This window comes from Chelonia mydas, chromosome 3 (assembly GCF_015237465.2).
Source record: "Chelonia mydas isolate rCheMyd1 chromosome 3, rCheMyd1.pri.v2, whole genome shotgun sequence".
Classification (NCBI taxonomy): domain Eukaryota; kingdom Metazoa; phylum Chordata; order Testudines; family Cheloniidae; genus Chelonia; species Chelonia mydas.
The window spans coordinates 198,993,002-199,005,949 of NC_057851.1; the positions used below are offsets into that span (position 1 = coordinate 198,993,002).

Consider the following 12,948-nt stretch of genomic DNA (forward strand, 5'->3'; position numbering starts at 1 on the left):
TTTACCCAGAGGCCTGCCTGACTTCGAGGATTCCCCTTCCACTCTCCTGTGTGGCAGAATCCTCATAACCCCAACAAGGATGGGCCCAGGATTCCTGAGGGGCTCGACCCCCAGTCTTGTCGTGGTCACTTAGGGCAGGGGCTAGGGTGTCCCACTCTGGGGTGCTCTCTCTGCACTAGATGCTTCCCTGACTCACTGATCATTTCATACAGTTCAAAGCAAATACAATTTATTAAACAGCAATCAAGTAAAAAAAAAAAGGAAAAAATGGGAAAGGTTAAAGGAAAACACATAACCCTGTTTTGTGGCATGGGGACATGATAAACAGCGTCTCTGGAATGTAAGGGAAGTTCAGTATGTTTCATGGAACGGTACAGGCCACATGCATTGTAATCCAATCCAATCGATTCACAGTTGTGGGGAGCAAGAGGCCGCTGCAGCCAGGAGCTAGAGGCAAAACGTTGAATGAACAGCTGCAGCAAAATGCCTGGCTTATATGGCATCATGCAAAAAACAAGGCAAAAACTGTGAGCAAAGAATCACAGTCCACAGGGCATGGACTGGGGTGACTGGGGCAAGCCACCTCCTTGGCGCTGTGCTACCAAGCTGTCTGCAGACTCAGGCAAAGGTTACTACCTCAGTCATACTCCGGTCACATTTTCAAGCTTACTTCCCCCCTCAGCAAGAGGGTTAAAACCATATATATATATTTTTAGAGGGAAACTGAGACTCTGGTCCCAATCCTATGGCACGGATTAATGCCACAAAACAAGCAGGGCCCTTTGGGAAGAGCCATATGGACACAGTGAGGGGCAACAAAGCTGGGGTGGGGGGCATAGTTGAGGGTCATCGCCTTCTCCTCTTCGGGCCCCTGGGGGCAGCTGTGAGAAGCCAGAGGCCAGGGAGGGCACCGGCCAGCTCCCAGGGGCCAGGTGACTAAGGGCCCCATCTCAAGGGCTGGCCATGGCCTGTCAAGGGGCGGGGCTTATGGACAAGCGAGGGGCGGGGCCTGCGCTGCACTGCCCGCGGTGCGGTCCACGGGGGGGGAGGAAGAGAGACCGAGACCCCGCCCCCTCCCAGGCTGCCGCCAACGGGGGGCGGGGCCTGGGCCGCCCTCGGGACTGAGAGCGAGGCTCCTCCGCCTGCCCAGCTCTTCCGGGGTCCGCTCGGCCGCGCTGCATGCTGGGAGCCGTCGCTTAGGACACCGGTGTAAACAGGGCGGCATGTGCGGGGCGCCCGGGCCTGGCGCCGCGGGGGGATCCCGGCGCCCTCAGCCCGGCGGCTACTGCGCGATCCTGGGCAGCCTCCAGCTGCGGCTCCGGGACAGGTGAGGACCCGGGGTCGGCCCCGCCTGCTCCGGGCCCCCGGGGGAGCCGAGCTCGCCCGCCCGGCGCTGGGGCCCGTCTCTGCCCCGTAGTCCCCTAGGCCGCCGGTCCCGTGTTCACTTTCCTGTCTGCCCCTGGCATCCCCCTCGGGTCTGTCCGTCCTTCGTCCGTCCGTCCGTCCGTCCGCGCTCTCCCCGTCTCCTCTGCCCGTCCTGCTTTCCTGTCCCCCCCCCCTTGTGTGTCCGTCCTTCCCCGGGCCCCTTCTCTGCCCCTCCTGCTTTCCTGCCCCCCCTTGTCTATCTGTCCTTCCCCGGGCCCCTCTCTGCCCGTCCTGCTTTCCTGCCCCCCCTTGTCTATCTGTCCTTCCCCGGGCCTCTCTCTGCCCGTCCTGCTTTCCTGGCCCCGCCCCGTCTGTCTGTCCTTCCCCGGGCCTCTCTCTGCCCGTCCTGCTTTCCTGCCCCCCCTTGCCTGTCTGTCCTTCCTCGGGCCCCTCTCTGCCCGTCCTGCTTTCCTGCCCCCCCTTGTCTGTCTGTCCTTCCCCGGGCCCCTTCTCTGCCCCTCCTGCTTTCCTGCCCCCGCCCCATCTGTCTGTCCTTCCCCGGGCCCCTCTCTGCCCGTCCTGCTTTCCTGGCCCCGCCCCGTCTGTCTGTCCTTCCCCGGGCCTCTCTCTGCCCGTCCTGCTTTCCTGCCCCCCCCTTGCCTGTCTGTCCTTCCTCGGGCCCCTCTCTGCCCGTCCAGCTTTCCTGGGCCCCCTTTGTCTGTCCGTCCTTCCCCGGGCCCCTTCTCTGCCCGTCCTGCTTTCCTGCCCCCCCTTGTCTGTCCGTCCTTCCCCGGGCTCCTTCTCTGCCCATCCTGCTTTCCTGGCTCCCCCCCTTGTCTGTCCGTCCTTCCCTGGGCCCCTTTCTCTGCCCGTCCTGCTTTCCTGCCCCCCCCTTGTCTGTCTGTCCGTCCGTCCTTCCCCAGCCCCTTTCTCTGCCCGTCCTGCTTTCCTGCTCCCCTTGTCTGTCTGTCATAGATCATAAAATCTCAGGCTTGGAAGGGACCTCAGGAGGTCATCTAGTCCAACCCCCTGCTCAAAGCAGGACCAATCCCCAATTTTTGCCCCATATCCCTAAATGGCCCCCTCAAGGATTGAACTCACAACCCTGGGTTTAGCAGGCCAATGCTCAAACCACTGAGTTATCCCTCCCCCCTGTCCTTCCCCAGGCCCCTCTCTGCCTGTCCTGCTTTCCTGCCCCCCCCCCCCCCCGGTCGGTCTGTCCTTCCTCAGCCCCATTCTCTGCCCGCCCTGCTTTCCTGGGCGCCCCCCACCCCCCCGTCTGTCTGTCTGTCCTTCCCCAAGCCCCTTCTCTGCCTGTCTTGCTTTCCTGGGCTCCCCTTGTCTGTTTGTCCTTTCCCAGGTTCCTTGTCTGTCTGTTCCTCTGTCCCTATCAATTGCACATCTTTGCTCTTCTGTCTGACCCCCCTGCCCAACTTCCCTCTCTGACTGTCCCTCCCAGCACACCCTGTTTGCTTCCTCACTTCCAGCCTCTATTTGTCAGTCTGCCTCACACACTGTTGTAGACCTCTAGCTCCTCCTATCCATCTGACTTCCCTTCTCCTACACTCCCGCACCCCCACCCCAAAGCTGGCCCAAATAAATAGGAAGTCTAGGGAAAGGAAATAAACAACACAGAGACGAAATTGATCATAACCAAGCCATTGTTGTAAAGCCACTTAATGTTATCTTAATACTGTCCTGAAGTTATGTCTTTTTGTAACCAAGAACTGGTTATTCGTGGAGGATGCAGAATTGGGACTGAGAGTTTAGGAGGGTGGTGTCTTAGGCCCCGGCAGCTTCTTCTGCCCTTTGATAGTGTGGAGCCTCACAGAAGTTAGTTGGATACTGCATAGACACCAAGCAAGTTTTCGAGCCAGGACCTAAGCAGGGATCGCTGAGTTAGTGAGAGCCTAAAAAAAAGTCTGATGACTACTGCACTAAGTAATGTTCCTGCATTTGGTAAACTCTGGCACAGTGGCACTGTGTTTGTTGCACACGCAGCAGGAGAGCATCTAAATGCAAACTTAAAATGTCCTCATTTGAAAAATTGGCGGGGGGAAAAAGCCATTAAACCACTTCTATTATTAGGAGTGTTTAAAACTTTGTTTTTTAAACAGAACTACATTTTGGCCTAAGTCGCTTTAAATGCCTCAAAGGATGATACTTCTGCCACTTCCTTTTGTTTTATTATTTTATTTCAGGCAGTTATATTTTGCAGTCGAGTGTGAAGTACGTACACAGATTGTTAAACTTCTTAAGTTAATTATTTAGCTTCTTTAACACACCACTTTTGTGATGTGTAGGCTGGTATTGTGAATAACATCTATAACAGCTGCTGATCTGTTGCTGATATTCTGAGCTTTTCAAGTGACGCAGATGGCACTTTGACTTGGCCCTATTTTCAAAATGGTACACTACTTTTAAACAAACAAAAATGGAAACCAGCAGTTTGAGGACACACACATGTTTAAAGGGCCATATGTATGCACACTTCTTTAACTGAAGTTATTATAATTACAGCCTAAATTAAAAAAAAAAAAAGACTAGTGATTTTATATGCCCTCGGTTTTTGGGTCACAGCATAACACACTTTAAAGGGCATGATTTTCAGAAAGTGCTGAAAATCAGGATTCTTTAAGGTATTTCTGGTTGAGGCACCCCAAATAACTAGTCACTTTTAAAAAGTTTGGCCTTTAGTAATACCTCAAGCTGTGTGAAATGAATTGGTAGTCTCAGTTACCTACTGGACAAGTGTCTGCATTGCAGAAAACACCACTACAATTGACACTAATTACCAGGTGGTTTGGGCAGTTTGAAAAAAAGAGATCATGGAGGCTGAACAAAAAAGGTCCCTTGAGGGCACAGAGTCACATTGATGGAGCACTGTTGGGAAGTTTGTATTGCTGCTGTGGTTCCCGACCTTTTTAGTAAGGCAATCCACCAACTGCATTTTTGTCTTTTTTGTGACCCACTGTGATGCTCTGTACCTCGGGGGAACACCCAGCACCCCCATGTTCATCCTTGTCAAATGATTGCGTGATATCTAATGCAAAGTTTGTCATGTTGGGTGTTTTCAGAATGCTCATTGTTATAGTGATGTTATAGTAATTGTTGTTACAGTAATGTTATAGGTTGTAATTTCATGTATATAGTTATGAGGCTGAAAATGAATCTTCATGGCTTAAAATAAGCCCAGGAAAAAACTCTCTAAGAGCAGAGGGGCAGTTCACACCTCATGTATGGGACAAACCCAGCCCAGCCTCACGGGAACAAAGGATCTGTTGGACTCTTGAGTGAGTCACCCCCCTTCCTTTGGTCAGTTTGGGACTCTGATGAGGTAATGCTCACCTGACTCTGAAGGAGGGGAAAAGCCAAGAGGAAAGAAAGAACTTAATAAAAGGGAGAGATGTTTGCCATGCTCTTCCTTTCTCTCCCACCTCCATCTACAGACATCACCACTAAGTGACTGATGCGCTGATCAAAGGGGAGCGCCTGGCTGAAGGGCAACCAGCCAGCCTGTGGTGAGAAGCATCGAAGTTTGTAAGGACATTGACAGCGTTCAGATTAGCTTAGAATGTGTTTTGCTTTTATTTCATTTGACCAAATCAGACTTGTTATGCTTTGACTTATAATCACTTAAAATCTATCTTTGTAGTTAATAAATCTGTTTGTTTATTCTACCTGAAGCAGTGTGTTTGGTTTGAAGAATGTCAGAGACTCCCCTTGGGATAACAAACCTGATACATATCAATTTCTTTGTTAAATTGACAAACTCATATAAATTTGCAGCATCCAGTGGGCATAACTTGACACTGCAAGATGGAGGTTTCTAGGGTTGTGTCTGGGACCGGAGATATTGGCTAGTGTCATTCGTTTGCACAATCCAAGGAGCAGCTTACATGCCAGAGGCTGTGCATGAAAAGCCTAGGAGTGGGGGTTCTCAAAGCAGAGCCAGGTAAGGCTGGCTCCCAGAGTCAAGGACTGGAGTCACCTAGCAGATCACCAATCCAGATAATATCAGGGGAAGGTCACACCCACCATTAAATATATGCACCCTCTGCCCCAGCACCTCAACCCTAATTCTGACCCGGTGTGGAGGGAGTCTGGGCCTAACTGTATTTCCAAAGGAACTAGGGCCAGATTTTTAAAGGCACTGAAGTGCCTAAAAATGCAGATAGGTATCTACTGGGATTGTCAAAATTACCTATCTTTATCTTTAGGAGCCTAAATACCTCACTCAAGTTTGGCCCAGCTGCCCATCCATCATGACAGAGGAATGGCTGGGCCAAACCTGAGTGGTGCTACGACCCCATGCACCAGGTTACAAAGCCTGGATGGGGAGTCTTTAAAAATCTGACTCCTAGTGTAGAAGAACCTTTTAAGGCTGTCCAATTAAGTATATTTTTAAGCACAGTGTAGATGTTCATGAAAGCAGGATAGTGAGACTGGATATAATAAGTTGCTTCAATTAGAAAGTGTTTCTGGATTTAAAAAATCCAACTGTCCAAGATCTTGGTGGTAATGCAAAAACTAAGTGACAGTATTTACTTGTAGCTAGCATATCATGGCCTTTGAAAAATACTGTTAACAACTTTACATTTTTCACATCTATTGTTTCTAGTACAATATTTATATAAAGATTAAAAGCCATGGACTGAGTACTTGGCCTAGTGCCTTCCTCTTAGCATCACTCTGGAGGGGAAAAGAGGGATGGAAAGCTGGCTTAAAGCCAGGTGGTGATTCCTCTTGCATAGGGGAAACCCCAGGTGGCATAAATCTGGGAGAGCTGGCTCTATGCCATCTGCTTCTTACATTCTCTCTCTGACCCCATGCCTGTTACAGAGAATATGGCTGGAAAATGTTGTGCTAGTGATCCTGTGCCATTGAAACCACCCAGCCTTAAGATGCTGTCACCAGCTGCTGTAATTTAAAGCAACTTTAAGTGACCCCCTCCCCAGGATCAGGAACAGAGAGGTGGCATAATGTCACTTCTGTCTCCACTCCAGGTCCTGAGCCAAGTATATCTTGGCCAGACTCAGGATATGTCTGAACAGCTCTATCTAGTTTTGTTTTAACAAGATGTCTAAAAAGAGTAATATCCAGTGGGCCTTCTCCAGTTGGAACATACTCCTTCCCTCCCTTTCTCCCCATTTCTAAAGGAAATTAAATTCGCATGTTTGTTTACTTTTGTGTTTGCACTAGTATTGTCAATTATATTAACACCAGTGCTGCAAAGGCTTCTGTAACGTTACCTTTATTGTAGGTCCGATGTGAACGCTGGCCATTTCAACATTTTGTAGTGATTAAGTGGCACTTTAAAAAAATGTGTAGAATCTGAGGATTTTTCTCACTAGATTAAGGCTAAAAATTTCAAAAGCACGCCAGTGATTTAAGAACCTAAGGCCCAACAGGTGCTTTTGAAAATTTTACCCTGTATCTATAAGTTCAAGGAATGTTAATATTGCACTAAATCTCCTGACAGCTCTGCATCATCCTGTAGTTGCCTACATTCTTCCCTTAAGTGATTGGTTATGTTCAAACATAATATTGGGACAATATTAAGAAGATATGCGCATAAAAGGGATCTGCTACTTGGTTATATTTTTCCCCTCCCATCTTATTTTTGCTGAAGAAGAAAGGAGTTCCAAGTGACTTCCCTTCTCCTCCTTTAAATCCCTCCTCAAATCACACTCTTTTTGTGAGACATTTCAAGAATAAGCCACTAAGGCTTGTACATACAATAAAAATCCACCAATTGCATGAAGATTCCTCCCCCTTCTCCCCTCCTCCCCAGGTGTACGAGAGTGTACGTTATTGTTGAATGTATGAGATTATATGACTGTATTGTCTGGTCTTCATTCTCCTAGGCCGTGCACCTTGTATAGTAATGTCAACCTGTGATAACTTGATATAAAATGTTACCATTTGTGTAAGCCACTGGGCACAGGTGTTAATTGCGACACTAGGTGCAAGGCGGTGGAGATTCGAGCCCTTGGTGTCTAAGACAGTGAGCTCATTGGAGGATGGACTGTCTTGTGTATTACGTACAGATCTGAGCATGTTGTGATTACTCAGTACTTAAATAATTGTGCGTGACTGTTGGTGAGAATCGGAATCTTCTTATATGAGAGGTGTGAAAATCAAGTAAATAACTTGTATAGCTAAGTGCTGTACTAAGCATATTTAATTGTCCTCTACAACAGGATTTCAAAACTATAGACCTACTAATTATCTTTACATTTTAACAAATATTTGCGTGCACCATGCATACACAATTTTGGAGAACAGGCTTTGATATAGCTGTCACAGTTCACCCATGCAGGCAGAAGAACAGTTTGCTAAAGGAGATTTTGACAATAACAACTTTCCTGGAATTGAAGTAAAACAGTCACACTGTCCCAGCAATTCATTGACTCTCTCAAGTCTCAGCTGCTCTCTCTGAGAGTGTTAACTTTCATAGTTCTGAAGAAACCATACGTTTCATCTTGAAATTTAATCAATCTCTTGCCTTATATAAGGTTTTTGTGCCTTATTTTAGAGCAGTATGAGGAGATTGCAAATTTAAGGCATTAGGAAATATTAGTTTTTCAGCTGGAGCTCAGTGCAACCTTGTGTCATCCACTTTAATGCTCCCTGAACTGGCTCCCCCAAGCAGCCCTACACTAGTAAGCTTGGATGCTACTTTGGTTGTGAAACACTGATTAGTCTATATCAGGATGGCAGAATAGGCAATTGTAAAACAAATCGATCTGTTATACATCTGTGGCACTCATTACTGTTGTATGTGAGCACCTCACAATCTTCTAGGTACTTGTCCTTGCAACACTGTATGAGATAGGGGAAGTACTATTATTCCTGTTCTATGGATGGGGACTTGAGGCAGAGAGCTTAAGGGCTTGTCTATTTGCAAACTTAGTTTGCAGCAAGCGGGGGTGTAAATCTACCTCATACTAGCCTGCCACACACTGTGTCCATGTGGACCCTGTTGCTGCATGCTAAAAGCTCCCTAGTGTTCTTTGATTTACTCCCATTTCAAAATGGAGTAGGTCAAAGTGCATCTGGAAACTTTTTAGTGTGTGACAGCAGCATCCACATGGACACTTACTGTGTGGCAAGCTAGGGTGGGGTAGATTTACCCCCTAGCTTGCCGTGAACCAAGTGTTTGTCTAGACAAGCCATAAGTGATTTGTCCAAGATCACACAGGAAGTTTGTGGCAGAACAGGGAGTTGAGTCTGGGTCTCCTAAGTCTCAGATTTGCACCCTAACCACTTGATCATTCTTCCTCTCTAGAACCTGAAGATTCTGTGTGGTTTGAAAATGATTCCCTTAGACTCACTGATAGAATGCTCAGGAGTGCTAGTCTTGCCTATTAAAATGTTTTACATTATTGTGAAGAGCCAGTGTTACATACTGCAAAACTGTGCGAGCCAAAGGGAAGCCTCAGGCTGACTGACTTGGTCTTTTACATGAAAATAAAGGTGTCCACAGTGTGGCGTGGCTTAGAAAAAGACATAGTAAGTATTTTGTTTGATACCACCTGCATTTAAAAAAAACAAACAAACTAGGCAAGGGCTAAAGCGACTATCTCCAACTGATATGAAGGGAATCCGCTTTGCACATAGTTTATTAGGCAAAGTTACATTTCAGGCTACTCTAGACCTTTACACTAACCATTTAGAATTTCCCAGATGATGATACTCCAGACATTGACTGTCTGATCCCTAACACTTTAAGCATTTTTGTTTGATAGAACTCCAAGAAGATCCCACTTTCAGTAAAACCCTTGTTAAATCAAAACACCTGACATACAAGCCAGTTATAGGGATGGTGGGAAGCCCAAGTGGGACCAAGGAAAATGAACATCCTCAAAAACCAAACTAAGCAATATATTTCCTGTTGACATTTTATCTGTTGTATCAGAGAGTGGGAAATGGTATTGTAGCTTAAACCATCAGGCTGGGATCAGATGTTCGTGACTGAATCAGGAGCCAATCAATGTGCTGTGGCAGTCAAAAAAACTAACAGTGTTAGCAACTGTTAGGAAGGGGAGAGATAAGACAGAAAATATCATAATGCCCCTACACAAATCCACCGTCTGGCCACACCTTGAATATTGCAGGCAGTTCTAGTTGTCCTGTCTCAAACAGATATGTTAGAATTGGAAAAACTACAGAAGAGGGCAGCAAAAATGATTAGGGGTATGGAACAGCTTCAATCGGAGGAGAGATTAAAAAGATGGGGACTGCTCATTTTAGAAGAGTGAGGACTAAGGGGGAGGGGGATAAGATAGAGGTCTGTAAAATCATATATGGTATGGAGACAGTGAATAAGAAAGCATTAATTACCCCTTCACATAACACAAGAATCAGGGGTCACCCAAGGAAATTAATAGGCTGCAGGTTTAAAACAAACAAAAGGAAGTACGTGGCATGTGCTGGCACCTGGCCTGCCAGCATCACACAAGGCCCTAGGTCTCAACTGAACACTGAGAAATGCCTAGCTGGAAACCAGTCTGGCTCACCTGTGTGTTAGTATTGTTAATATAGGTGTTTGTGTTTGGTGTTTAGACTTAATGAATCACTGGTATGATGTTGCATGTGTTAATCTCATTTATAACGTCAGTGCCCCTTGTTATAAGGTGGTAGTAAGTGTTTGCATTGTAACCCTCTGTATTTGTGTAAGTCATCAAACAGGAAAGAGGCATTAATTAATGTAAAATGCTGGGTTCCTACAGTAGGTGCTAGGTCCTGCCCATCAAGAAGACCCATTGAAATCAAATGAACCATTGTGGAACATCAAAGGGCAAAGACTTTAATTGCATTCATCCTCCACCCATGAAGAGGAGAGGTGTGCATGAAGTCATCCCATTGGCTTGAACTCTGGGAGGAAGAGAATAAAAATCCCTAACAAAAAGAAACTGTATTTCTATACTGCTTGGACTTTGGGAGGGCAAGATTTCTAAGCATAAGCAAGGGATTCCCCAGGTGTTTAGCCCAGGTTAGCCCTAAAGGGCATATAGAGCTTCTATGTTACAGCAGCTTCTACCAACTTTTGGAACCTTAGACTGTAACTCATTTGTTGGTGTATGTTTACCTGCTTTAACCTTGTAAATAACTGTCCTATTTCTTTTTCTTTCTTAATAAATCTTGAGAAAGTTTATTATACAGACACTCCCTGGGTTACGCAAACCCGACTTAAAATCTGTACTTAAGGAAAAAGTTCTGTAAGCTAGAAATAGGAGTGGTGTGGGTTTTTTTGCGTAATGGTCGGAGGAGATGCATAACTCAAATTTTGCATAAGTCAGAAACGTAAGGCATTCTGGAACGTTTGCGTTAGTTGGGGAGAGTCTGTAGTATTGGCCACAAGTGTTGTTTTTGATGTGGGATCTGAGGTGCAATTGACCTGGGATAAGTGACTGGTCCTTAAGACTGGGAGTAACCTGAATATTGTGATTTTTAGTGTAAGGGATCATCTATCACAAAAGCAGGCTTATCTGGGTGGCAAGGTAGATTGGAGTGCCTAAGGAGACTGTCTGTAACTCCTTGCTAAGGCTGGTATAGTGCCTCAGGAGTTTACACTTGGTGATTAGTTGATGAAATCTAAGTATAGAATTCACAACCAGTTTGGGACTTGTGCCTGGCTTCTTAACAGTCTGTCCTGAGGTTGGTACTCTGGCTATTGAGGCACTGCAGACCGCATGACAGCATGTTCATACAATGCACAGTCAAGCTCTATATGCCCTTTAGGGCTAACCTGGGCTAAACACCTGGGGAATCCCTTGCTTATGCTTAGAAATCTTGCCCTCCCAAAGTCCAAGCAGTATAGAAATACAGTTTCTTCTTGTTAGGGATTTTTATTCTCTTCCTCCCAGAGTTCAAGCCAATGGGATGACTTCATGCACACCTCTCCTCTTCATGGGTGGAGGATGAATGCAACTAAAGTCTTTGCCCTTTGATGTTCCACAATGGTTCATTTGATTTCAGTGGGTGGTCTTGATGGGCAGGACCTAGCACCTTTTTGTTGGCAGGGGATGTTGTGAAGGCCAAAAGTATAACTGGGTTAAAAAAAGAATTAGGTAAGTTCATGGAGGATGAGTCCATCAATGCCTATTAGCCAAGATGCTCAGGGATGCAACCCTGTGCTCGAAGTGTCCCATAATCTCTGACTGCCAAAAGCTGGGATTGGATGAAAGGGGATGGATTATTTAATAATTTCCCTGTTCTGTTCCTTCCCTCTGAAGCATCTGGCACTGGTCACTGTCAAAAGACAGGATATTGGGTCAGATGGGCCATTGGTCTGCCCCAGTGTGTTCACACACAGCAGCTGGAGGAGGACATTCGCACTGTATAGCTTTTAGCCTTGTGGTTAGAACATTTGCCTGGGATGTGAGAGACCTAGGTTCAATTTCCCCCCCTCTCTGCCGGAGGGGGGGAAAAGGATTTGAACAGGGGTTGCTCCCTTTGGTGGTGAGTGTTCTAACCGCCAAGCTATGAGATACTTGGGTGTGGGGCTCTGTCCATCTCTTCTCTTGAAGCTGTTGTACTGTGGTTGAATAATGAAAGAGTGATTGGAGGAGAGGGGCTAGACTTGGGGTTTTACACCTCCCAGGTGGATACCCTAACAACCGACTCCAGAGTCGTGTTCACACTCATCCCATAGCTCAGTCGTTAGAGAGTGCACCTGAGACGTAGGGTTTGCACAGTGATCTTCCTTCTTCTCTCTCTGGTTGAGAAGGTGGGAGTCAAACCTGGATCTTCCATATCCCAGATGAGTGCTCTGACTACTGGACTAAATGCTATAACATGGGCTCCTCTTCCCCTGGATTGTGAATGGGACCTGATCCGCTAAGCAGCCTCTAAGCATGCCTACTGGATTGGGCCCTGCATGTGTCTTGCTTAGTTGAATACTGTTATTCACCTATCTTTTCCTGCTTTGTGATTTGCTCTGGGGTTTAGGCTGGAGATAGGCATCCCCGCTCCTAGAAGGAGGCAGCAATGTGCATGCTTAGAGGCAGAAACTTAGGTGCTGAGTGAGTTTAGGCGCCTACAGGGTTCATTAAGAATTTTGTGGATCTCAGTGAAGACTGGGACTTAGGTGCCAAAACCTGAGACTTAGGCACCTAAATCTGGGGTTTAGGGAACCTAAGTACATATGTGGATCAAACCTTAAGACCAGTCATCTTCAGACATTGGTGGAGGCAAACTTGTAAGAGGGATGCCTTGTTCCTGTGGTTTACTTGTGGTTCCTTGTTCCTGCAGCTGTCTCCGATGCTTGGTGTGCAAGAAGACCCAGAAGGACAAGGCTAAGTTAATGTTAATATGGACTCCAATCTTCTTGGTTTCCTAAAATCAATGTGGAAACCTGAGGACTTTTGCTAATCACCAAGCTTGTACAGCAAACATCTTTGATATATTGAGACAGCCCAAGGCTGAACTTGTCAATCTTGAACACGACAGCAGAAATCAGGAGTGCAATTATTTGCAACAATTTGTAGACTTGATATTCAAAGCCAGAAAAGATTTTGAGGTTGCATAAGATAATTTGGAGTACTTTCTTTGCTAGATGCAGGATTAGTAATATAA

The 12,948-nt window shown here is 46.5% G+C and overlaps 1 protein-coding gene across 7 annotated transcripts in view; it reads left to right on the plus strand.

Annotated features, from left to right (window-relative positions):
* Nucleotides 1–1,091: 1,091 nt before the first annotated feature.
* KIZ (kizuna centrosomal protein) overlaps nt 1,092–12,948 on the plus strand; it is a 99,083-nt gene continuing 87,226 nt past the window's right edge. For 2 of the 7 annotated variants that reach the window (XM_037896238.2, XM_037896240.2), the window contains exon 1: nt 1,254–1,327. Coding sequence is in view for 5 of the 7 variants with exons in the window: in XM_043544133.1 (XP_043400068.1) it covers nt 1,224–1,327 (104 nt within the window). In the remaining 2 variants the exon portion in view is untranslated. Of the gene's footprint in view, nt 1,328–12,948 lie in introns of all 7 variants that reach the window. The other 5 variants (XM_043544133.1, XM_037896235.2, XM_037896237.2 and 2 more) reach the window with 5 other exon arrangements.